General features: G+C 39.3%; 1 protein-coding gene across 12 annotated transcripts in view; it reads right to left on the reverse strand.

Annotated features, from left to right (window-relative positions):
- The window catches only part of MAGI2 (membrane associated guanylate kinase, WW and PDZ domain containing 2), a 701,395-nt gene that overhangs the window by 46,115 nt on the left and 628,731 nt on the right, over positions 1-26,549 (reverse strand). For 7 of the 12 annotated variants that reach the window (XM_058021985.1, XM_058021981.1, XM_058021979.1 and 4 more), the window contains 5 exons: positions 20,629-20,821; positions 19,584-19,670; positions 17,387-17,635; positions 4,381-4,566; positions 590-767 (listed from right to left, as the gene is read on the reverse strand). In XM_058021985.1, the coding sequence (XP_057877968.1) occupies positions 590-767; positions 4,381-4,566; positions 17,387-17,635; positions 19,584-19,670; positions 20,629-20,821 (893 nt within the window). The remainder of the gene's footprint in view (positions 1-589; positions 768-4,380; positions 4,567-17,386; positions 17,636-19,583; positions 19,671-20,628; positions 20,822-26,549) is intronic. The other 5 variants (XM_058021983.1, XM_058021991.1, XM_058021989.1 and 2 more) reach the window with 3 other exon arrangements.

Here is a 26,549-nt window from a genome sequence, read left to right on the forward strand (position 1 = left end):
TAGGAGGTGATCACTTTTGGAGAAAGTACTCAATTAAATATAAGGCAAAGTAATTTTCCTTGTATGACTAATTGAAAGAAAATAAGTTTGGGCAAGTCAAAGTACTACATCTGTTAAGTAAGGAGAATTAGAGGGTGTAGTGTCTGAATCACAAGTGAACTCAAGTATTTTCAGAAGAGAAAAGTTGCAGTCCTGTAGCTAGCATCATTTGGGGAAGAGGATCTTGATGATATGTGTTGGTTACAGAAGATTAGCATAAAGACAGTGAGTGTAATCAGCCTTGTTTAACATGCTAAAAAATAAGATAAAGACTAAATAGTGTTGATTGGAGGTCACAGCAACTTGTATCATCCCACAGCCTGTGTGTGCTTTTTATATAAACAGCATTTAATACAGCTGGCCGCAAAATTTCTGTCCCCCTACCATTTGATTTCCATTATGGATAAATTTGCATAAATTACACGCGAGAAATTGGCTGGTAAACGACACACCAGAGATTAAACCCACCATAAAAAAAAATTCTTCCTGACTCCAGACTAACATACAAGTGGCCAAAAAAAAAAAAAGAAGAAATGAGAAAGTGCAGAACCTGTTTTCGTGTCCCTGCGGCTGGAGGGGCTGCGGAGGTGGCGGCTGTGCCACGGGGCTGTGCTGGGCCACGGGGCTCTGCTGCGCCAGCGGGCTCTGCTGGGCCAGGGGGCTGTGCTGCTGCGCCAGCGGGCTCTGCTTCTCCGAGCTGGGCGCCGAGGCCGGGCTGTTCAGCTCTGCTTCATGGGGAGATGGAGATGGAACACCTGTCACAGGGCAGCATTTAATAAAGGGCCAAGGTACACAATGATAATTTTTGGTCACGCGCTACGTCGGCAAATTTATGCGTTGTCGCTTTTACTCGCTCAGGTTATAATTAGATTTTAAGACATTTGAACCTAATGGTCTCCTTTTGACAGTCTGTGGGATCCGAAATCTTGGTGACTTCTATAATTCTGGTTGACACTGTCATTATTTAAAACACAACTGAACAAGGGAAATTGCTTCCACGTTTCACATATTCTTTTAAAGCATAGATTTACAGATCACAGAATGATGGAATGATAGAATCATAGAGTGACAGAAGAGCTTGGGTTGGAATGACACTTTAAGATTGTCTAGTCCAACTCCCCTGCAATGAACAGGAATATCTTTAACAAGACCAAGCTGCTCAGAGCCCTGCCCAACCTGGCCTTGAATTTTGACAGGAATGCCAGGATGGGGCATCTACCACCTCTCTGGACAACTTGTTCCAGTGTTTCATTACTCTCATCATAAAAAAAAAAACAAACCTGTTTTTTATATCTGTCTGAATCTGTCCCTTTTTAGTTCAAAGCTGTAAGAACACTTGTGCTACCACAACAGGCCCTGCTAAAAAGTCTATCCCCGTATTTCTTATAAGCCACCTTTAAGTACTGCAAGGTCAGAATAAGGTGTCCTTGGAGCCTTGTCTTCTCCAGGCTTAACAACACCAATTTGCTCAGCCTCTCCTCATAGGAGAGGTGCCCCAGCCCTCTGGTCACCTTCATGACCTCCTTTGGACTGCTCCCAACAGGTCCAGAGGACCCCACAGCTGCATTCAGAACTCCAGGCTGGATCTCATGAGAGCAGAGTAGAGGGGCAGAATCCCTTCCCTCAACCTGCTCATCCACTGAACAGTCCTCTCATCAAATTCATCTCTCTCCAGTTTAGAGAGAAGGATGCTGTGGGCTACCATGTCAAAGGCCTAGCAGATGTCCAGATAGGTGAGACCTGTAGATCCTCCCTTGTCCATTGTTGTCCACTGATGTAGTTCCTCCATTGTAGAAGGTCACAAAGTTGGTCAGGCAGGACTTACTCTTGGTAAAGCTGTGCTGGCTGTCCTGAAGGACCTCCCTGTCCTTCATGTGCCTTAGCACAGCTACAAGATATTTGAAATGCTTTCCATTTTGAAAAAAATTCATTTTGAGAGGATGAACATTTTACTGTTTTCTCCAGTGGGATGATAGACGTGTCACAAAAGCTAAAACACTGGTGTTTAGTGTTAGGAACATATTAGGTCCTGCTGTCTTTGAGCTTATCAAGAATTTTTTGTCTTTAAATTTTTGGGGACTGTGAACAGTAAAACAGTAAACCCAATCTCAAAAAATTCTGACTAACCATTTGAACTGATAGTTTATTTCACTGTGTTATGTCAAATGACTGAGGTTCCACATAGGAACGGTGCAGAAAAACAGAATCATTCTTTCCAAACAACACAAAATTCAACAAGTCAGAGAGATTGGCATAGGAAATATGGTTTTGTTGCTTTGCTATAAATAAAAGATGCCAATCTTCATTCAGGCTTCCTGCTGGACTTGGGGGGAGACTCATTTTGTACTGAGCTCATATCAAGTGTATTTTTTCCAACACACCAGCACAGTCCTGTTCACCATTACCTATTAGGATGCATAAATGAGAAAGACTCTGCCCACACGAGGACAGAGCACTGCAGAAGTTCCTGCATTATCAACAGCAAAGGCAAATATGTTTTTGCTATTCCTCCTTGCAACAGAAGGAGTGAGACCAGTGTGGCATGGTGCAAAGCAAACAAAATGGACACACACATATGGCTGAGCATCCCTAACAGCAAGAGCTACACATGATACAGATCTTGGGTAGTTTTACATTTGAATCTAGTTTTAATTTTCATGTGGTTTATTTTTAAACTTTTAACATGTGAGTTTTTCCCTATGGGTACATATTCTCTACTTAACTAATTTATGCCCACAATTATAAAAAAATTTGGCTACTTTATTGAAAATATTTTAAATTTAGGATTAATTGTCAAAAAAAGCTTGTATATTTGCACTTAAAACACTCCTCATGCAGGCATAAGCAATACTTGTCTGTGTAATTACTATGCTTAAGGCTGTAATTGCCCATTTTGCATCTGCGAGTCTCTTTTGTATTGCAAGTTTTAGAGAGGAAGATTGGAAATGTTGTCCCTCATTTCTACATTACTCTCATAACTATGGATGAACTGGTCAAACCATGAGCTGCTTCTAAAACTGCTTTGCATTTATATGGTATTTTTTACCTGAAAGTGTATTACAGAGGTATTAGATTTTTTACCAATTTTTCTAAGCTGAGAAGCTAATATCAGAAGGCAAATGAGGTGTCCAATGTCACACAGTCACACAGGGAAGCTGTGCCTTGGCACAGATGATTTCTCATCACTAGCACTTGAGAACATCTTGTAGTACTGCAAGTCAGCTGCACCTCTGCTTTCTTTCTAATTTAATGTATCCATCTCTAACACTAAACTATTAATGATGTTATTTAACCTCGATACCAGAGAGGCTTAAACAAACTTCATGGACTGTATGAAGTAACACTTGTTTTAGATGCCCGTAAAGCTGACCTCCAGTAATTATAAGGGTACTAATTGAAGTGAATTCTAAATGTGTGTACGTTTGTGTTTTTCCCTTCACTGAATTCATTTAACAAAGTAGATGAGTTCTCTCAGTTGCAGACTGTGACCAGTGTCAGACAATTTCCCTGTCCCCTTGCTGGATGCAGCAGCATAAGGTGAAGGCCATCTAACTGGGCCATGGATCATTAAGTAATTCCATTACTTTCTGTGTGTCATTCCCAGCTCTACCGGTATTTGTTGCTGAGATATAAAGACATGGTCTCCTTAATGTGGTACAATTCATGCAGCAGTGCAGCACATTGTTAAACTAAAAAAAGCCCTGAAATCAACCCCAAACCTCAAGGAACCAACATCAAAAGATCTTCACTGATTAGATGTGGAGCAATGACCAGAATAATGAGTCTATCTCCTTATCCTCACCCTAAAAATGAGATAATTTAGGGTTCAGTTATTTCCTGCCTTGTGCATTTACAGTGATGTGTCACTATGTGATAGTGATGGAGGAAACTGCCAAATCTGAACTCTTCCTTCACATCACTTTTTGTCACACGTAGCTGGTGGCCGAACATGCCTGGTGACAACCATTGCAGTCTCTTGTGAATCACTTTGTCAAACTTTGGCTTGGCTTATAGCAAGATATAAAGGAATGAACTCAAAACTTGTCTCTCTTGTAGAGTGCTTTTCCATGTAGAAGACAATTCTTGCAAAAGACCTTAATATCCTCTTTCTCTCTCTCTGTCAGGTTTCTCCAGGTTTGCTTTAAATACCCCTTTCATAACTGGAAACCTTTTCAAGAATGCAGATCCTATCTGAGCGAGTTCTAAGCTCATAATTCTGGTGTGCTGCACGTTACAGCGGAGGAAGGAGAACAAAAGATGCTCTTTCAAGTGGTGACATAATTTAAGTTAATTGGAGGCTACTTAAAATTTTCTTCCTGTCTTTAAGGGCCATTGACTTACCCTCCTGAGGAATGATGCGAAGAGTTACACTGAGACCTGCATCTTTAATGAGCTTCACAATATCTGCATGAGGCATGTTAATAATAGACTGGCCATTCACAGCTAAGATCCGGTCTCCAACTTTAAGTTTCGAACAGCGATCCGCAGGGCTTCCATCAATTATCCGCCCTATTTTGTGGGGTACAGCTAGACAAGAGACAATAGACACAGTTAACATGTGCTGAAACAAGTGGTCATGTTCACAAATGAAAGAAAATCAGTTCATCTTAGAAGGAAGTTTTATATGAATTAAAAAGCAGCTTGTAAAAGCATATAAGAATATAAATTCTTATGCAATGTCATTTGCAGTAACACAGTACTGTGTTTTTTCACTACAAATTCAAAATCCAGATGCATATATACACATGGCATATACATATGAAGTCCAAAGTTTATAATTCAGTTATTTTGCAAACCTGGCAGGAAACAACCTAATAAGCACATCAGGGAAACAATAAGGCATTAAAACAGGGAAAGGATATAAATTTATGCAATAAGTAGCAGTCATAAATTGTCTCCCACCTCCTGTTTTACAGAATTTCTTTATTTTTATCTTGCAATAGAGGCACCAAAAATATTATTTATTTTATATACAAAAAATTGTTACTGAAAATGCCCGGGGTACATGGAATTGTTCTCCTCCATCCAAATGCGTTTATGAATAAGTAGAAATAATAATGAAGATTTATTGACATGTGCAGCTCTCTAATTAGGTATTAATAATAAATGAATAGAATTGAATTGACAGCTAGCTATGAGTACATAGACATGTACTACATCAAAAGATCTCAGCCCTCTTAAAACATTACAGAACAGAACTTCTCCTTTTGCTCTCCTCTGTGGTTCTTCACATTTCTGTTTACTCCATCCATGCTCTTGTTTTGTCTCTTCTCTCAATTTTCATTAAATTTTCCAAATATTGTTCTTGATTTTTTGACCAGTGCTTCTGCTCTATTATTTTCTGTTTTTTAACTAAATGCATATACTATAGCTGAGTATTTTCTCTAGGCTCCCCAAAGAGCATGCTATTTTTCTTTCTCCCAAGTACTCATAAACATGCTTATCACAATTAAATGACTATATAGTCTATTAATATCCTAATGGTGTCTGAGTATTCCTCTGCAGTCCCACACTTCAGTCCTGGAAAACAGCACAAAGCAGCTCAGCCTCACTATCCACCTTTAAATTGGTGTTAAAACCAGTGCGCTTCTTTTTTCAAAAATAATATAACCTCAACATTTAATTATCTACAGAGAACTTGGAAAAATGAAACAAAAGACGGTTCAAACACATTTTTTGGAAATATCTAGGTTATCAATGCTCATATAAACCAAAGCTCTAACAGGAGATGTGTTCAGAATACATTGCTGCAGAAGAAATTTCTCAGCACCTTGGTAAACATTTACTGATGGTGACTAACAAAGACTGCACATCTGATATAAAGTCACGAAAGACATACCTCAAAATTACTTTTGTTTCTAGTATGGATTTAAATGTTGTTTACAGTGCCAAAAATTAATTTTTGTAACACTGAAAATATAAGTGAGTACTCTGAAGTGCAAGCCACAATCAAAGTGCATTCTTCTTTACCACTATGGTTCAGGCATGAATATAAATTAAAACACAACTTTACTAATGCAGACACAGCAAATGGACTTCAGAAATGCATTGTTGCTTAGGAAATAAGCACTGAATTTATGCTACAATGTCTAAACATTTCTATGTTTTAAAATAGATTAAATATGTATAGCTACACTTTCTACAAAAAATTGCATTTATTTTGCCCTTAATGAAGACATACAACTGCCATACATACATATCAGTGAGCAAACAAATAAAAAAGTAACTTGACTCTTAAACAGTTTATGCTTACAAAGCACTTTTTTCATCAAACCTTTTCTTAAAGCATCAACAAGAATCACTTAAACTAATACTAAAATCTGCCTGTTTCTGGCAAATGCAATAAAAGATCTGTCTGAAATTGTCATGTCTTGACTGTATATCAGTGGAGATCTAAAAATGAGACTGTCTTATGTAAAAAAAGTAAGAATTTCAGTAGTAAGAAAGAAGGGGAAATATGGTAGAGATGCCACAACTAAAGTTTCCATGCTTGCCATTTCCATACCTAAAGATGTTTTTGCTAGCCTAAGTAGAGACATCATTTCAGTAGTAAGGGGTGTGGGAGGGTGGGGGGTGGGAAGTCCAATTAATTTGGCAGAAAAATTTTTTGTTGGACTTCTTGTACCTGCCAAGTGAATAGAGCAGATGTCTGCATGTTTGAGATGTCTGCTGAAACTGAAGCTGGAGGAGGGAGAGCCACGAGACTCCAGCTCAGATCCAAATCCTGAGACAAAGGAAGGGAGGCAGAAAGAAGAGGAACTTGGTGTTTTCTTCTTCCCTTTATTCCTAATGGTCTTCACCTTCCTGATAAAGGTACCTACTCTAAATGTTTTGGTACCCCTGAACTCCCTTCATTCTGTTGTGTTATGAAAGGATCGAGAGTAGGTGACCATCAGATGAAAACTTGTGTCTGTCAAGGTACCTTTTCTACTCCACTTTGCTATTTGGGGATTTAATGTTCCTCTTCTCAGGCTGTATTGGTGCAATATGTTGCCATTTGATCTTGCTGCAAAGTAGGGGGTGGGAAAATTTTGCAGAAGGAATCTGAATCTCTGTTGGATTCAAGGTTACACTGCTATGCTCTATAGGGTTTTATGGGCAAATCTGGGGACTTACTAAAGGACCTCATGGCCACACAGCAGAAACTGGTTCATGCACATTTCTAGATAATATGAGGAGACATTTATCTCCTGGCTCCTTCCCTGTCAGGATAACATTATCCTGAGGAATTTCTGTTCTTTGCTTCTCTTCCCAGTGGGACTCTGCCTGAGCGCCCTCCTAAGCCACAAAATCCTGGCTGCCATGGTCCCAAATGCTTCCTTGGGAGGGGAGGATTTTTCAGGGCTTTTTCTTTACAAGCATGAATTCTTCTAAGGGACGCAGATTATCTGATGTGTAGGTCATTCAAAAAAACCCCCATGTTAAAATATGTTAGAAAACTTCCAGTTTTTAGAGAGAGCCTTTGGTAGTGAAATACTTCAAAGGGATAAGAAGGAACTACTCTCATAGGGGATTAATGAGGTAAAAGCTAAGGAGCAAAGGTGGAAATGAACTGTGAATTTCCATAATGGAGAATTTTTATTGTTCAGAATGGTCACATCTAAAACAAGTGGGGAAGAGCTGTAAACTGTCAGTTGGGAGTGGGTTGAAAGAAGTGGCAGACAGGATCTCATGAAAAGAAATGCAAGATGATGCAAGTAAGGAAAAAATAACCCTGCCTAAAATTAAGCAGATATGAGCCCTAAATTAATAATTATCACTCAAGAGACCTTGAAATGTGTGCCTACTTGTCTAAAAACATAAACTCATTAAAACAGTCAATATGACACTAAGAGTTCTAAAAGAGTAACAAGTGAAACAAACTATTGCTATTTAATGCTGTGCACCTAAAGTCTTGGTATTGCTAATTGCTTCAGTACTCTCATCTCAGAAAGCACAGCAATGAAGTCACAAAGATTCAGAGAAGGGGAGCATGGAAGTCAGAAGCAGAAAAGAAGCCTCTGCTCAAAGGAATTGTCCATGAACTCGCTGTCTACACCTTCCAAAAGAGAATTTGGGGCAACCTTCTGGAGGGGCAGAAAAGAATTAGAAAAGGGATTAGACCAATTTATAGGGGTGTACACACAAATTATTATTTCTGAATAAATCAGAAAACTTTGGCTGTAAAATCTGACACAATGCCTGGGAAAGGTCTTGTCTGCTGTATGTGCTGTCCTCTCTGCTGCTGGTCACAGCAAAGGGACAGCAAGGAGCTATGTGGCTATTGGGTCTCTCCCAGCATGGCAGGTCTCTTCTTGGAAAGAAATCTCCCATGTCTGGCATTTAATTAAGGTTTTGTTAACATAAAGTACTTTTTTTTCTTAAATTGCATCTTCTGGGTCTTATTTTTATCTGAGCAGAGCATTTAATGATGTAACCTTTTAAAGGAAGTCCCAAAATCCTGACTAATGGTGAATGTTTCCTACCGCCCTTAAAAATTTTTACTGAACTATTCATCCCTCTTTTAACAATTCACCACAAGCTGTTCTCCAAACATATGTACGTATTAAAGAGTGGAAGCCTGTGCCTGGATGAGACTTTGCACAGAATCTGATCCACTTATTTCAAAACACTGAGCTGCCTGAGCAGCATTTAATATTAGCAGGCTATACAGAAAGACTTGGATTCGTGCCTTTAAAAAAAAAAAAGTCACAAATTTTGCTAAAAGTGAAAGTGGAAAACAAGCTGCCCCTTTGCAGAACAATTGATTTCTAGGTTCTCTTAGACTATACAATGAACGAGACTGCAAGGGAAAAATTACTGCAAACAAGGACTAATACATATTTTTTAACTGTTGAAAATATGGGAAATTTGTAAGAATGAATTTATATTTATACAAACCACACAGCCCTCCAAAATAGATATAAAGAGTCTTTTTCTCTAGTACTATCAAGTAATGCAAAATGTGATACTCAGGAGTGATGTAGTTGGATATCTACCTTAAGATAAAATAAATCCTTCCAAGACAGGGGTATAATCCTAGACCCAAAATAATCTAGCAGAGTAGCAATGCTGCAGAAACCTTATCTAACAAAAGATCTTATAATGCAAAAGATCTCACAATGCAACACAATGTTACTTTTCTGCACTGTATTTTTCACAATTTCATGACTTTGAATCCTGAGTGCACCAAAGTTTCTCTGATATCTGAAGTCATTAATCTCACCTCCTAAATCTTGCTCAGATATTTACACCATTACAGCACAAACTGACACAGAGTTGGCCTGTAGCAGCTGAGGCTTTCCCTGAATGTATTTAATCATGCAATGAGCAGCACTTAGCACACTGAAGAGAAATTAAATTAAAAAATTTAAAGACAAAATGATTTAAAGGAAATCTTTGCATTTAGAAAGTGGATAAGGTCTGCTTTCAGAAACTTACATTTTTCTCTATATTTATATTTGATAAGAATCACTCACTTTTGTTCTCCATGATTCAAATTAATATCCTTACCACACCTGCATGTCACAGAACAGAGAACAAATTTTGTGTCATTATACCTGAGTGTCCATATGCTTGGGTCAGCTGCACACCAACCCAGAGCAGTTGCTGAGTACAGACACTGCTCCTAACACCAAATATCACAGAAACACAGAAGGGTGTTTGAAGGGACCTTTGGAGATCACATAGTTTAACCTCCTGCTAAAGCAGGTTCAGTCACAGCAAACTGCACTGAATTTTGTCACAAGGGTTTTGAATATCTCCAGAGAAGGAGATTTCACCACCTTGCCAGGGCCTGGTCCAGTGCACAGTCATCCTCAGAGGAAAGATTTTCAGAATGAACTTTCTGTGCTTTTTCCAAATGCTCATTGTTTGGCTCTACTCTCCTGACACCCACCCTCAAGATATTTGTATGCAATGGTATGAGCCCCTGTCAGCCACCTCTTCTCAAGGTGGAAGAGGCCCAGCTCTCTCAGCCTTTTCTCTGAGGGATATTTTCCTGCTCCCTAATCACCCCCTTAGTGTGGCAATCACGTATCCTCTGAACAGAGACACAAAGCTGTCCCAGGATTTTCTAGGGAAGCTGCGAGAAAGCTCAGAGAAAAGAATGAGGAAACAATTCTTATCTCTACTTGCTGCACCTGTTGTTGTGCACACGTGGAATGTGTTATGGAGATTACTTTACCAAAGGGTGATTTCTTAATTGGACACTGGTGATGGTGTTTGGATTGATTGACCAATGAGGTCAAAGCTGTATGGGACTGTCTGTAAGGGTTATGAGCTTCTTAATAAATACAGTAAAATATAGGATTATAGTCTATTATAGTATAATATAGGGCAGAGAATAAAGGAATTGATCAGCCTTCTCCAATCTTGGAGTCAACGCAGGTTATTCCGCTGTTACCACACCTTAGCACCTCACTGGGCCCTCCCCAGTCGTTTCACGACTTTCATGACTGAGGAGTCCAGAACTGGACACAGCACCCCAGATGTGGCCTCACCAGGGTTAGGTAGAGGGACAGGACCACCTCCCTCTGCCTGCTGGCAATGCTCTTCCTGCTGCTCCCCAGGACACCACGGCGCTTCTCGGCCACAAGGACACAGTGCCAGCTCATGGACACTTGCTGTCCAGCAGGATCCCCAGGGCCATCTCCACAGAGCTGCTTTCCACAAGTCATCCCCAGCCTGTGCTGGTGCCTGGGTTTATTCCTTCCTTAATGCAGGACCTTGCATTTGCCTGTTTGAACTTCATTAAGTTCCTGTCCCCACAACTCTGCAGACTGCCCAGGTCTGGCCAGCAGAGCTTTCAGGTGTATCAGCCTCTCCTCTCAGTTTTGTAACATCAGCTAACTTGCTGTGGGTACACCCTGTCCTTTCACCCAGACCATTGATGAATAAGCTCAACAAGACTGCTATATCTACCAGCCTCTTGCTTTTTGAATATGAAAATAATTTCTCCTCATTTGAAAGACCCACAATCAAAAAGGAGTGGATTCTAAGAAAACATGACCATATATAAAGCTTTTCTGATTTACATCAGTATTTTTTTTACATCTATTTAGTCCTTCTAGACACAACTGTTGAGACTGTTTTTTAGATAGCAACTCTCCAGTTTTTCCCCTCTATATAGTAGCTAAATGTCAAAAAGTATCAGTTAAGGGGAAAAAAAAATCAAACCTCTATTTTATCTATTAAAACCCTCTGGCAGATAAATTCTTGCAATGTTTTCTAGTGTTAACAGATATAGGCAGTAAGCCAAGCAAATGAGCCTTCCTGAGCCAGCTGTCCTTTTCAATGTTACACAGTGATCAAACGAATATTTATTATATTCTCAATTCTCTAAACATGCAAAGGTTTTCATTCAACTAGGAGGCTCCAGCATATCAGATTTTAATTGGAAGAATATATTAAATATAAACACCTGTAACTTCATTGCTATAGAAAAATCTAAATTTCTGAAAACTTGAGCATGGTGGACTTTCCATCAGGGCTAAAACATATTTTCCTGATATGGGTAGGATATTTTATGTGACACTTATTTGGAAAATAGAAATAGTATGCATTCTGCATAGTTGCATGTGAAAATAATCCCTTTTCTTTATAATATTAATGAATCTGTGAATGGAAGCATCCCATTTTGTGCTGATATGGAGCATATTTGCTTGCCTAAGAAAGCTAAGTGGTAAGGAGTGCACATACCTTAGAAAGCTGAAGATCTAAGAAAAAATAATGGAACTCATAGACTTTAATTAATGCTTTTAATGACAGTAAAGTGAGCCCTGTGGAATTCCTAGAAAAACTTTGGTTGTCTCGATGGATTTTGCTAAGAAAACTCACAGTGTTTTTTCTTTGAAAACACATGAGCAGCACCTGTAGGTCCAAATGATGTATTTAGAAATACACTGGAATACTTCTGGAGGACAGAAATCATCTAGAGAAGGGAGTAATGCAGTTAAGATCCTTCATTATTTATCTCCAAAAAATATCAAATAGACAACTGAATATTTCACGCCTGCAACTGCAATGTATTTTGATGATATTAAAAACTTCTTTGACCCCTTAAGGTTGTTTTCACTATGGTAATTGCTTGTGTTGATTTGAGAAACTAAATCACATAGAAATTTCTTTCAGCTGCAAGTTTTACTGTCTCTTAAACATACTTAGAAAGTGTGCTTTTGTAGCTGAGGAGGCAGAACAGCTCAAACCTGAGTATCACAGCTGCATAGAAATGAGAATCCAGATTCCTCGCCCACAAACTGCAAATATCTTCCATGGGGGGATGCACACTGTGGGTGGGTTTTCACTGCTATGCTCCAAAAATGTCCTAGGTGGGATAGACAGACATCCTAATTTCCAAAGCTCGGTATCCTTTAGAATTTGAGGATTGGTCACATAAAATTATGTCCCTAACCACCATCTTACCCAGGCAAAGCAGAGGTGAAATTGCTGCACAAACACAGATCACACAGCTGTCACTGATCAATAAACTGGTTTTTAGCTCTAAACTGTAAGGAATTTAAAGAAACTCTGGGCTGAATGGGACTTACTCAGAATGCTGTTTTCTGCAGTCAGCAGAGGCTTATCTTGGATTTATGTTTTTTAGTTAAGACTGCATGTTTTGAGAAATGAAAGAAACTTCTTTCATTAGACTCTGTTTTATCCTGTTTTGAAAATCCAGCAGGCACTGGCACATGCAGTGTAGGGGCAAATTAAATCTACAACTCCTCTTTTGCAAAGCAGAAGGAAGATCATAATAAGTATGCACAGTCTTTAATTTTTTGAAAATTTTTTATTGATTAGGCCTGTATTTTCAGTTTGTTTACACTTTATAACTGTGCTAATTGACAGTACCTGCTACAGTGAAATTCCTGGAAATATAGCCAATTTTTCAACTTCATTGGAAGTTGCAAAATAAAAAAAAAAAAAAAATAAAAAAAAAGATACGAAGAAGGCAGGAACAAGTTAACTCCATAAAATTCTGGGACATAAATCTCATTCTGGTCACCTCCAGAAATCTGCAAGTGCTTTTCCATAGGCTGCAGATAGTGAAATTATCTTGATACCCTAAAAATACTTCCCTAAATGTGATGCATAGTGTAGATTAATTACTTAAATTTAAGTATTTTAGCTGTAATTTCTCATGTGTGGAGAAGGAATGAGAGCCACATTCCCCTTTAATGTTGGAACAGGATCTGGGGGAAGGCACCATAGTATATTTTATAGGCAGTGGAAGTTAATCCTTTCGTTAGAAATAGGTCAGGAGCCTGGACAGGTGTATTTTCTTTCCTTAATCTCTTAGCACTCCAAGATCCTCTGCGTGCTGCACTAGGCAAAATGACTTGCTCCTGGATATACCCCTCAAGCACAGCTCTTTATTTATCCACTTTATCTCTTTTTACTGATACAGTTTTGAAGCATGGCTGACCTTTCCTATGCCCCTGCTTTGCCCTGTAAAATCTCTTCATTCAATCCTTGTCATTCGTTTTCAACTCCTGATCTCCCCACGTCAGAACTGTAGTTCAGTGCAAAATAATCCCCTGTGCTGGATTAGAGAACATCCCAAGCAATGCCTTGACAAATGGGAAACAAAATTTCTACCATTATAGACACAGGAAAATAAGTGTGCCCCAAGAATTGGATGTTTAAGCAAGTACCAGTAAGGAAAAATGACATTCATATCTAAAGGCTGGCTCCAAAGTAATTAATGTTAATTTATCAAACTGACAGCTATTTCAGTGCTGCCCATCACAAAATGTGAAAAAATAGTGTGTTTCCTAATTATGGCTGTAGTCTGTCCTCACTCTGTGTCTATCAAAAGTAAAAAAAGCAGCATTTAGTATTTTGAATATTTCTGCACAGCCAAGGCAGGCCCATAAACCAAGTATAACAACAAACCCCTTGCAAACCGTATCGAGAGAAAAGCTGACCAGGACCCTAAACCTCTTGGAAAAAGAATTCCCTCTGTAGTTCTGGGAGCTGCTGAGCCTGTCATGGCTCATTCTCAGGTCAAAGGAGCATGAAGAACTCCTAAGAGGAGGCTGTGAGGGAGCAGTGCAGCCCACAACCCACCAGAGGGTGGAGAAGGGATTTGAGACTCAGCAGGAGCACTGCGACTGCATGGGATGGTCCTGCAGACAGAGCAAACTCTCCTGGCAAACAGGACAGCTTTGTGCAACCCCTCCAGCTTCAGGCCAACTGCAGAGCAGCAAAACAATGACCCTGCAGCTCTGTAGCCAGGAGCAGCCTTGCTGGAATGATGCCTCAATTTCAACAGGGCCTGAAGCACCTGGTGACACAAAGTGCCTGCTCCTGTACTCCACAAGAGCTGTTGTAATCTGTTGGACTGTAAAACACAGTTTGTAAGTGTGATTTCAACCACAAGGAAAATACTGTCAGTGCATAATTAATTGCCTTCCTGAGTAATAGTGGTGATGATACCTATTCTTCCAAGACCTCAAGTCTTCTGCTTTTGCAAGAAAGTAGAGGAGGGAATAGAGTTATTGAAATAAACATTCTTATATCAAAGGAACCCTTCCTCACTTTGCCCTGAGGATGCTCCCAGTGAGACAACTTCCTGGGTGCTGCTCCTCCTAACAGTGTCTGGCACTACATGATGCTCCCTTTTTTGACCTATTTTGCCCATTTTGAATTTTTCAGAATTGCTTTGCAATTAGAACATTAACATTACTCTGTGCATGCATGTCTGCATAGCATCATTCTGTTCCACATGGGGACACAGGAGCTGGCAACAAGTGCCCTGCCTCTGAAACAGGGGACACTGGAACCAGAGCACAATATCTCACCCAATTAAGATATTGCTGCTATCAGAAGGAGTACTTAGCATGGTGCCATGCAGGTCCACATTTTGATAGTGATGTATCATATATTTTGGATATTCCTATATCCATTTGATATTTTCCTACTGTTGGTATGCTTTCTACTTCTGATTGTGCATTTCAATAAAAGGATTTTGTGTTATTTCAAGATAGAAGGTACCTCAGGAGAGTTTCTCTGCTCTGCCAAAGGGCCCAAAACTTAGATGCTGTATTCTGAAAGGATGCCAGTGAGTGCTGAGTAAAAGGGTATCATCATTTCCCTCAATCTACTGGCTATGCTCCTGTTAATAAAGCTTAAATGACTTCACCCAAGTAAATATTAAGTAGAGAAAATAACCTCTCTTACTCTAGAAAGAGTCAATAATTTTTAGATTGTTTTAATTACTGATGACAGATGATGGAATTTTCAAGATATTTTTCCTACTACAGTTGTGTAACAGAATTTATATAGGAAGGGTATTTTCTTCTCTTTTCTGTCACTGTCTACAGCAAATGTAATTTTTTGTTCACTGTTCTTGTAAACTTAGGATTTGGTACTTTTGGGGATCACTGAAATCCCATGCAGTTATTATTTGATTAAATTCTCTTGTCACTTCCACAGCAGGCTGTCATTTCCCTTTACTATTGGAGGTGTTCAACGGAGCGTCAAAAATCACTCCTTACACAGTTGCTTGTGAAGAAAGAAAAGTACTGAAAGAACAAGTTGGAGGGCAGGAGGCGAAGCAGGACTTTGAACCTGGGTCTGTAGTCTTCAAGAGACTATTCCAGTCACAGAATGTTTTGTTATCTCTTTCTCTCCCCTTTCCCTCTCCATCTGCCCCAACCAGAAATTCTCTCAATAAAACAATTTTCATTAAAAAAATCATGACTGACTTAACTGACTAACATATATGTACCACAATTGATTATTTTTTTTCTTTTCTGATCTTCTGCAAAAGAACTTCCAGTTCTTTGGCTATTATATTCAGTAATGTGAAAACTCAGAGTCCCAAGAGGCTAATTAGCTATGGTTTTGTTACAATATTAATTCCAGCAGTCAAGGAGTTTTAAAATTCAGCTGAGGTAGCATGAACAGCAACTTTTTAAATAACTGCATGATCATGAAATACTGCAAAAAAGTTTTCTGAGGTAACTTGCTATTGTGAGATAAGGTTTTCCCAATATTCTCTTGGCTGCTTTTCAGGTATGAATTTAGAAGAATGGTGTTTGGCCCTGAAGTTGGAATTGTGATTTTATTTTGTCAGGAACCAGTTTCAGGCAAAAAACCAGTTCCTTCAAAACATATTTTAGTGTAGGGAAAGCATTGTACTAGGCTTCAACTTGAAAAATGATAAATCTCCCTTCTTTTTTTTTTTTTCAGCTGTGGTTAGCATTATTTGGTGAGGCATCTGGATGTCTCTCAATAGAAAGCCTTCTTTGCTTCCTTCTTCCAGAGGGCTCAGCTCTCAGGGTCAAATGTAATTGGAAAGACCCAAAGGTGCCCCTGTGCCTGCAGCTGCCACTACCTGGGTTTGAGTCTTCTGTAGGTCCTATGTCACTCCTGTCTGATCTCTCCCTGGATGTACCCAGGACAGCTCAAGTGGCACCAGATGTCTACATTAAAGCAATAAAATTGACTCACAGAGAAAATCAGTGTTCTGAACAGAAAGTGAGCTGTAGTTATTAAGGGCAGATCTTGCTGCCGCAGCACTACAGAGTACACAGAGATACACCTATCCCCCATACTCAGCTGTAATTCTGATGCTGTCTTTACTCCACCCAGTTAAATCAGCCTCTCATCACCTGCACTTAAGAAGTTCTCCCAACTTCTAGCTGCTCCTGCAGTCCCATAATTGGACAGCTGTTTTCATAGGGTTTGCTGTGATCTAAGCTTTTTTTTTTCAACTTGCTGAACTTCATCTTGATTTTTTAAAAAAGTCTAATTCAGTTGCATGTAGGAGAATAATTTATTCACATAACCCTACTTATAGTGTCTCTTTGAGACACAGTAACAGACAAAATCGACTTTGTGAGTGAATCTTCTATTACTCTGATAGCCAAAGAAATGTGGGAAGCACAGGGCTCCAGAGGACAGAATAACTTTTGGTTTTGTTGAAGACAAAACAAGCAGTGCCTCTGAATAAACATTGAGAGTGTCTTCAGTTTAAATCTCTGCTGTGATAAATTATTAGCAGATAGGTTTAAATAAACTATTGGTGTGGAGTGTTGCCCTGATTTTTTTAAGATTTTCTAAGCGTTCTTGTAACAAACTTTCTCACACTTTCTGTAAATAACTTATTGTTTTGCATTCCTTCATAGAGGAAGAGAAATTTGATAGACTGTTAGTTTGTCCAGTGTGTGACACTTTCACTGTTACTTTTAGAAAACTGTAAAATGTTAGAGTCAGAAAATAAACTTCCCTTTCCTTCACCTTGAAAGCAGCAGTGTGCGCGCTCGTGTTGTTCTGTGTCCTATAGCGACAGTGGGTTTTTTTAAAATTTTATTTGGGGCAAACTTGGGAGAGCTACGAACCGAAAAGCTGCTTTACTCACTTATTGTGGAGCCAGACTCAGGCCTGTTGAGGGAGCTGATGATGACGAAGCCGAAGCCCTCGTTCTCCTTGCGGTGGATGACCACGTCGCTGCTCTGCAGGCTGTGCGACGCGCAGCCCTCGGGCGGCGTGGCCGTGCTGCTGGACACGGCGTGGTTGCTGTTGGCATAGGTGGTGTAGTCGCTTCTCGGAGAGCTGTGGTGCGTGGACACCGAGCCTGGGCTTCTGCCATTCTCTGGGCAGGGTTCTCCTGCAACATAAATCACACCGGTGTCACAGCCTGACTCGCTCGGCGGCTCTGTGACTTGCAGTACAATCGCTGATGCAATGTGAGTACAGCTGACTGTCTACAGAGCAGACTACCCCAAGTGTTAAACTAGGAGCTGTAATAGATGCAGAGAGACAGGAATCTACACAATTATGCAGAGCATTCAAGGGCAATCAGATAAAGCAAGCATGAACACTGACTGCTACACTAGCTACAAGAGAGGAAAGTATGAAACAGTGTCTATCTGGACTGCAAAACCATCACCAGGCCCTATTCCCTTGTCTGCTGGTAGATGTGTCATCAAGAGGAAAATGTGACTGTCTAATCCAATAAAAAATTATTTGTGTTTGGATTACAAGAATTTAAGCAGGCAGCTAACAGAGTAATTAGGATTAGCTGCATAATGTTCTTCTTATGAGTTGATTAGCTTGTTCAAAAAATGTTCAAAGAGCAGAGCTGTTATACAATGCAAAATCATCACAAGTAGTTTTTCTTGGGTGTCATGGCAGAAGCAGTGGTCATTTAGAGGTTTGGAGATGCTCTTGTTTGACAAGTTCAAAAGAGCAGAAATGAAAATGGAGTCCATGTACACTTTAGTGTTGCTTTACAGTAACAAGAACACGAAACAAGTTAAAGCTTGTGGGATTACACATTTTTTAGTGTGAGCATTTTGGCAATTGAAAACAGTAAATTTACACTTCCAGATGGAAACAAAAAGATTTATACTCTTTGCAGATCTAAATTGTTTACATAAATCAGCATTTATTGACAGTTTTAATACAGAAATTTCAGATAATTGTAAGTATTATGTTTTCTGTTTGGAACAACAAGAGCGGCAGAGTAATTTTACTGAACATGTGAGGAGCTCCCACATATACACATACATCCTAGGTAGAGAGTTTACAAATTAGATTTTCAGTGTGTGTATATATTAATAAAATAAACAGCATCCAAGGACAAGCTGTTGTTTTCTCAGTCAGGTGTGTCCTTTAGTAGTCCTTCTGCAACTATGAAATAAAGTAATTAGAGAGTACAAAGAGGAAGGAAAACAAACAATTATTATACTCCTGAAGATCTCTAGGAGTTATTGAACCGAATCTGCAACTAAATGCCATAGCCAGTGACAAGAGAGTTCTCATTTTCTGGCTGTCATGTTTCAGAAAGGTGAATATTGTTTACGTCAGTATGGCTGCAACAGAAAGGAAATTCTCTTACCCTGTAGAATGACCAAGAACTGGTTTGGCCATGAAAGAATGCAATTGAATGCCATTAAATATAGAAAAAGAATAATAAAGGAAGAAAAGCTTAAATGGCTATTTGACTGTCAGCTGTACAAGAGATACTTATCAGAAAAATTACATTTTGCTCCTGCCTGTGAAAAAATGGCATTTCAATCCAAAAATCACATTTTCCTAATCAAATTTTTTTCCAGATCTTGTGACTTGTGATTTTCTGTTTCAGATCTGGTTAAGTATATGTACAAAATGGTAATTCCAGGTGAGGGCTAAGATACGTGTATCAGCTACAGACAGGTAAGGAAAACCCCAGATCCCTCTGCTGTATACATTCATGCTCGTGAGAAATTCCCATGAAATCAATTGCCCTGATGTATTAGCATAGCATTTTTCAGTCATGCCCAACACCAGTTGTTTTAAATTCTTCCACAGAGCTTACGTTGTAACACACCACATTAAAACCCTGTTCAGCTCCCAAAATGCTCAAACATTAATGAGCTACACGCCACGCTCCCTGGTGTGGCACTCTCAAGGCCCAAGAATAACGTCAGGTGTTTTACCAGCTTGCACCAGGATCCCAGAGTGGCTGGCAGAGCCTTTAATGTTTAAGGAGCAGCAGGGAAGGCCGGCGGTGCTCTGTGCCAGCCCTGCCCGCGGTGCGTGCGGCGCTGGTGGCGAGGGCTCGGCGTCATTACCTTGGTTATTGGCCATTTTCCTCGCGCTGGGGGAGCTGCGAGGGGGCGTCGCACCAGGCGCGGGGGCCCCTTTCTGGCCGGAGGAGTCTGGAGTCAGTAACAGAAGAAAGTCAGTCCCGCAGGAGCACGGCTGGCAGGGAGCTGCGGGGCCGCAGTGGGAGGGGGACTGCGAAGACGAAGGTGAGCGGGAGGGCGGCTGCTTTGGCACAGGAGCGAAGGGGAACGGCGCAGGCAGTGACAGTGGATCTGGGGCACGGGCAGGCGGAAGACAGGACAGGCTGGGAATGTGGTTTTGCTCATTTCTGGTACCTCAGGCAGGTGTACTCACCAAAAATGTTTTAAAAGTTCTTAAATGGACTTCTTTCCTCAAGTAAGTAATGGTTGTAATGGAAGGTCATCAAATTCTCCCATTAAAGCTTTAATAGATGCTGCCACACGCATTTTTCAAGGTTCTGATGTCTTTCAGCAATTGAAACTGAGTTAGTCTAAACATCTAATTTACTACAAATACTTCATAGTGGTTTAGGTTCATTTTCTGAATATGTCTGCTTGACAGAAGAATCCAGCCCTTGTGCCCTACAGAAGATTTTCAGCCAGCTTGCATTGCAGTTCATTGGGAAATTCCAGATGACATCAGTGAGACCAGAAATGGGCTTTTAACACATATAAGAGTGAAATGAGTTCCTGCCCTAAAACAGTTAACAGTCTTTGAGCCTTTCTCTTATTGACACAGTCAGCTCAAATGGCTTTAACTTAGATGAATGTTTAATCCCAAAAGTGGACAAAAGGAGACAGCACAGACCAAGACAGCATGGAACAAACCCAGAGCACTTATGATCACTACACCAGTATGTTTCCACTTCTGAAGGAAACAACACGCAGTTGTTTTTGTCAGAGGAACAAGGGACACATATTTACAATAATTCTTTCCTCAAAATGACACAAACATTCACATTGATTTCCTCTATTATTTTAAAACAGCACCGGTTTGTGGTGCCAGCACTGGGATCTGCTTTTCCTTTCGCCTTTCCCAGCCTTCACTCACCCGTGGGTAGCACCTTTCTCCTCACAGTAAGGTTCACCTGCCCGTTTCGGGCGGCGTTGTGCATCAGATCAATCACGTATCGGTGGGTTTTGCCTGCCACTGGAATCCCATCCACGTACACCAGCTCATCACCAGGGTGGAGACGGCCATCTCGGTCTGCTGAGCCCATGGCAATCACTGCTCCAATGAGAATCTAGGCAAGAAACAAAATCCTGTCATATATTGCACTGAGACTCCAATTTAGTGAATGAACATTGCAGTGATTTTCTCTTTCTTGTGAAATTAAGCTAGTGATTTAGCACACGTGAAGAGCTCTGTGTGTTTCTGAAAGCTGGGCTTGTCCTCTTGTGGGTATGACTGAAGATGCTTCCTCGTCTTTGGTAAGCAGGTAAGGTGTTTCCTGTCACCATCATATTTTCTGAAAAATCCTCTTTACCCAGGATTTCTCTCCTGGGAAGCTGAGAAGCCTCAGAGAAAAAGGAAAACAATATTATCTCATTTTCTTCTCCTGTGTTTTGCTGCTTTAGAATGTGGTTGGAGATTGGTTATCCAACATGTGAATTGTTTTGACTTAATGACCAATCACACTCAGGCTGTGTTGGACTCTTAAGAGAGAGTCACAAGTTTTTAATTATTGTCTTTTAGCCTTCTGTCTGCATCCTTTCTCTATTCTTTAGTATAGTTTTAGTATAGTATTCTTTATATAATATAATATAATATAATATAATATAATATAATATAATATAATATAATATAATATCATCAAATAATAAATTAGCCTTCTAAGAACATAGAGTCAAATTCATCAATTCCTCCTCCATCCAGGGGACCCCAAAAACACAGTTTCTGACCTGCACAGGAGAGATACACCAGGGAATCCTAATCTGAGTCCTGCTTGATATGTTCAAATCAAGATAATCTGCCTCTAAGGAGTGTTGAGTTTCTATAGACTACATTATAACAAAGACTTAAAAAGATTAATTCCATATAAGGGTCTTTTTATTTAAAATTATCAAGTCTGTGTATTTCTTATCAAAGGTTCTTCACTGCTGTGTGATTTAAGCACCTGGAGTCATATACCTGAGGTCAGCAGTGGAAGTGACCCCACTACACAGAGCTGGCTTTGGGACTCTTTAGGGGAAAAGAAGTACTATATTAAATGTTATTACTCTTAATGAATGATTGCTCAGGCAGTGCTTGATTAAAATGGAAAAAAGAGGAAAAAATGTCAGCTTGTTCTGGGCAGATGTGGTTCTCCCAAACTGACTTTTAAATGTAGCTTGTATGGGTCATATAAACTAGTAAAACATCTGTCCAAAACCTTGTAATGACTTTCTCCACCTTATATGCAGATAATTTCACATAATTTCCTAGAAGAAGATGTATATATTTTCCCTGTGGAATAACTGGTAAAACAGCTGAGATTGATTCAAACAAAACCTGCTCCCTTTGAAAGAATATTAAAGCATTCACAGAGTGTGTTTCAAATTTTCTGTTATCTTTTTCAGTCTGAGAGTGAGCATAAAATGATGGATATGACATGCCATGTGACAATCTGCTTTTAATAATAAAAGATAAAAGCTATGAAGCATTGCTTTCCATGATGAATTGCAAAGGCTAGATGTGGTAATCACACAGGTGGGCCTGTGGATTTTTGTGGTCTCAGCTGCAGAGTTGCAAGTATCTCAGCATAGTGTTTAAATGAAATCCCCTGTGGAACCTGGAGAATTTTCCCCAGTTTTTCACCTCCCTTTGGCTTACTTTTGCTTTCAAAACTTAGCAAAGAGAGAACATGGTGCAGCTTTTTCCTGCTTTCTGGTGTTCCTGGGATCCTGTTAAGCAGTGCCAGGCTGAGTGGCTAGAGAGGCTGTTTCAGGTTCTCCATCCTGTTCTTCAAATGGTGAAAAAGTAGACCTCAAAGCTTTGGAAAACACTTTGTGCAAAATTCAACCATGAAATATGAATTTATGCTCCTTTACCAGACAGAAGAAAAGCTCTCCAAGGCTACTTTTAGCTAGATATCCACAAAGTATTCTCAAAATATTTGAGAATTAAGCATCTCACATGAGTAAGAATTTCTTCCTAGTTATTTTGAGAAGAGATGGATGATAACCCTCTACAGATTGGGAGATTGTAGGGATTGGCTTCCTCCTTTGTTGAACATTTGCAGTTTTTTCATAATTTTCTGACAAAATGTTAAACAATTTGAGCATCTTTAACCTTTGTAAAAACAAAATGCAGATCATAGCATGGTAGGTCATTGGTACAAAAAGCTAACTAGAAAAACTTTTTCTAGATCTGACTAAGTAATTATTGATGATATTTCACATGTCCACCATGAAATGTGATGTGTTACTCATCTCAGTGTTGGATTCCTAACATAAGCACAGAGTCATACTTTAAACACTTCAGCTAGTTGTGTTTGTCAAGATGATGGCTCCTATATCTATTATTTGGGATATTTAATAGCAAGAATAACTTAATTTCCCTAACTTTTTCATTTTTTGTGTCTGAATTTTTTTCTTATGCAGTATCTGCTTTTGTTTCATGGCTGAGAATCTGCCATAATAGATATCAATTCTACATGTAAAGCACAAATTGGAAAAATTGATATCAGGATTATATTACCTCTGAAATGCAGTTTCATACTGGCATGAGATGGCTTTGAATGCATAATGAGAAGGATGATGGCATGTAGTAATGAAGAGTGTGTTGCAGAGATAAAAGAAAATTTCTCCTACTGTTTGAGATTAAACAGGACAAATTCTGGGATTAGGATGATTGTGGCAGAGCCTAATCTGAAATTAAAGCCTGTGTCTATTAATTTATACAGGTTAATCTACTTTGATATTGTCTTTCTTTGTGATTCTTGGCAATTATCTGAATTTGTATTAGTTTTTCTGAATATAACACAGTAGCTTCACAGGCACATAGCAAAATTTAGGTATATACACATAAAGGGTGATTCACCTAATTTGAAATGTCAGGGTTGTCTAAATCCAAGCTAATCACCTGAACTCTGTCTAATCACTGTTAAAATAGGACTTCCCAAGGCATGGTCTTATCCTAACATTTTGCTCTGTGTCTTAGAAATGTAGAAAGATACTTAGAATATATCTTGGCATTGACAATAAAAAGAATATAACATATATATTGAGGACAGTTTTGAGAAAAACCCCAGTTTGTCCATGTTGAAAAGGTAAAACTCTTAGAAAAATTATGTGTATGTTCCTGGGATTCTGAGTTTGAGCTGCACAAATATATGCAAAATACATCTCCCCTTTGGGACAGCAATTTGCAACTTCAGTAAAGTTCCAATTTATGTGTTTTTGCAATCTTTCAGTAATGTTATAATTCACCGTAACAGAGATTATCTCTAAATCCTCAAGTTAGTGGGAGATGTGATAAATAGCTGTTGTAGTGCAATATAAGACTTGAGAGCGCAACTCACAGTCTTGATATTTGAAATTTCTCAATAAATTTAAGTATTTCCTTTCAAAAGTATTTTTACGCTCACAGATATGGAAAGTGGAGTAGTACAGCAGCATTTTCTCCTTCTAAGATGCCAGGTATCTGATATAACTAGAAGGAAACTACGCTACAGTCCTTCTATAGTGTCAGTATTATCCTTCTAAAATAATGTTATTTGGATTCTGGTTCTTTGAAAAAGTTATTGCCTTATGCTGAAGAATCCATATTTCTTTTTAGATATCAAACCACAAAGACAAAAGCTTCCTTTTGTTCCGTGTTACCTGATGGCACAGCAGGAGAGCTGAAATAAAAATTTCAAAGCTTTTCAGTTCTTGTTTCATGGGAAAGGCAGGGGTTTGGAGAACAGGCAAAAACTGCTTCTGCTTTTCTGGAGTGAAAGGAATGGGAGGCTGCAGGTGGGCTTTCCATGGGGGGCAGGGAAGCAGCGGAGGAGAGAGAACAGAGTTAAGAAGTCTTGTATTGTGAATACGAAATAGAGGGACACTAAAAAGAGTCCATGTGTTGTGTTTATTGGTGTTAAATTTGAGCAGTGAAAACAAGATGGACAACCACGAGGGAGTGAGAATTGAAAACCTCAGCACTGCCACACTTAATTCTAAGAAAGTTCTTTTTGCCTTGCAGAATCCTCAGCTTCAAGTTAGGCTCTTCTTAACTCCTGGGGACTTTGAGAAATGTTTGCAAAGACACGTAAAGCTCATTGGATTGATAAGTCTTGGGGAAAAATGCTTTTGTGTGTGCAAACCATGGAAGAGAGATAGCAACCTTGAGGCTAAGGGCAGGCTGAGAGCAATTGTTCAACAGGACAGTGAAATGTGTTACAGGGTGGTTCACAGAGGGCAGCGTTTTTGGTCCTGCTCTCCAAAAATAGCAAGGTGCTTATCTCTGCCCTTGATACCCAGCTATGGCTCCTTGACTTCACACAGTAAAGTCAGGTCAGTCCTTTGCTGAAGAGACACTAGAAAGAGCTGATCTTCTGTAATACTTCAGTGCATAATGCATGTAGCTGCAGGGCAAAAAGCTTGCTTCAAAATTTCTTTTCTACTGGACTGGTGAGCATCCTGAGAGACTCGAGTCTCTCACAACTCTGGCATGTATTATGGATATGAGTTACCAGAATATCAGATATTCTACACTAATTTTCTCTTAGTCCTTTGGGTTGAAATCATTCAGTTTTATATAAATAATCATCTTTTAGATAAGGCATTTGAGCTGCACTTTTCCCCATGAGATTGTCATAAACCTCCAACGAGTGACTGCTTAATTATCCATTTGTAATGAAAAAAGCACTAAAGGAGACACCAAATATTGCTGTCACCAAATATCACAAAATATTGAGCAGCCCTGTAACCAGAGTCACTTGGTTATTCCTGGGAGATAGGAAATGCCATTAAACATTACTTTCTGGAGCAGGTAGAAGGAAATTTCCAAATCTTCCTAGAACACAGAATGGTTTGGGTTGGAAAGGACATTAAAACTCCTCGAACTCCAATCTCCCTGCCATGCCATGGACGGGGACATCTTCCACTACACCATGCTGCTCAAAGCTCCAACCAGCCTGGTTTTAAAGGTAGCGCCTTTCTAGTGCCATTTCCTAACAATCTGAAAAGAGAAAATGGAACATTTCCACTAACACCTCAGAGATTTCCTTTTTGGCCTCACCCAGTATGTGTGCTTTGAGAATTTATACTGGCTGGCCTGTCCAGAAGGGACATGAAAAATGCTCATTTGGAGAATGTGCAGATGATGGCTCAGTGGTCTCATTTTATGTGCACTGGGCCACGCTCCACAGAAGGAAGTTACATATCAGAGGGGCTTCAGGCATACTGCAAGTGCAGAGGATGAAGCAGTGTTGTCTTGGAGTCCTTCTGAGCAGCTATACTTTACATTTGAAAAACTATTGGAAACACTTATTCTAAACTAGACTCAGTTCCAAACAGACTTGAAGCATCATTTTTAGAATACACTGCATTCTTTTCTTATTATGGGAGACATCAGTAAACTGTTAAGACTTATCAGTACTTTGACAGGTATTGACAATTTTAAAATATAAGAGCTTCTTTGTTTTTCAAAGCCATGTGCTGGTTAACCTTAAGACTTGAATGAAAAATATACTATTCTGTATTAATTTGAATATGGAATATATAAATTGACTAGGGAATATACAAATCTAATAATTAATTATACATTATCTCAGAAATGTAGTAACACAAGATTCAGACTTAAAATTGTGATAGTAAAGCACTATCATTATTGACTTGAGATTAGTCCTAGCTGTCAGATTATAGATACACCATTGAGTTTTTTCTGAAAGAGCAGTAATTCTGCCTGCTCTCAAAATTATAGTATTTAGATAGATCAGTAACTTATAAAAATATTTATACATTTGTGGTATATCATGCACATTTGATCCTTATTTTCTGGGCTTCTAC

Source organism: Melospiza georgiana, chromosome 4 (genome assembly GCF_028018845.1).
Source record: "Melospiza georgiana isolate bMelGeo1 chromosome 4, bMelGeo1.pri, whole genome shotgun sequence".
Taxonomy (NCBI): domain Eukaryota; kingdom Metazoa; phylum Chordata; class Aves; order Passeriformes; family Passerellidae; genus Melospiza; species Melospiza georgiana.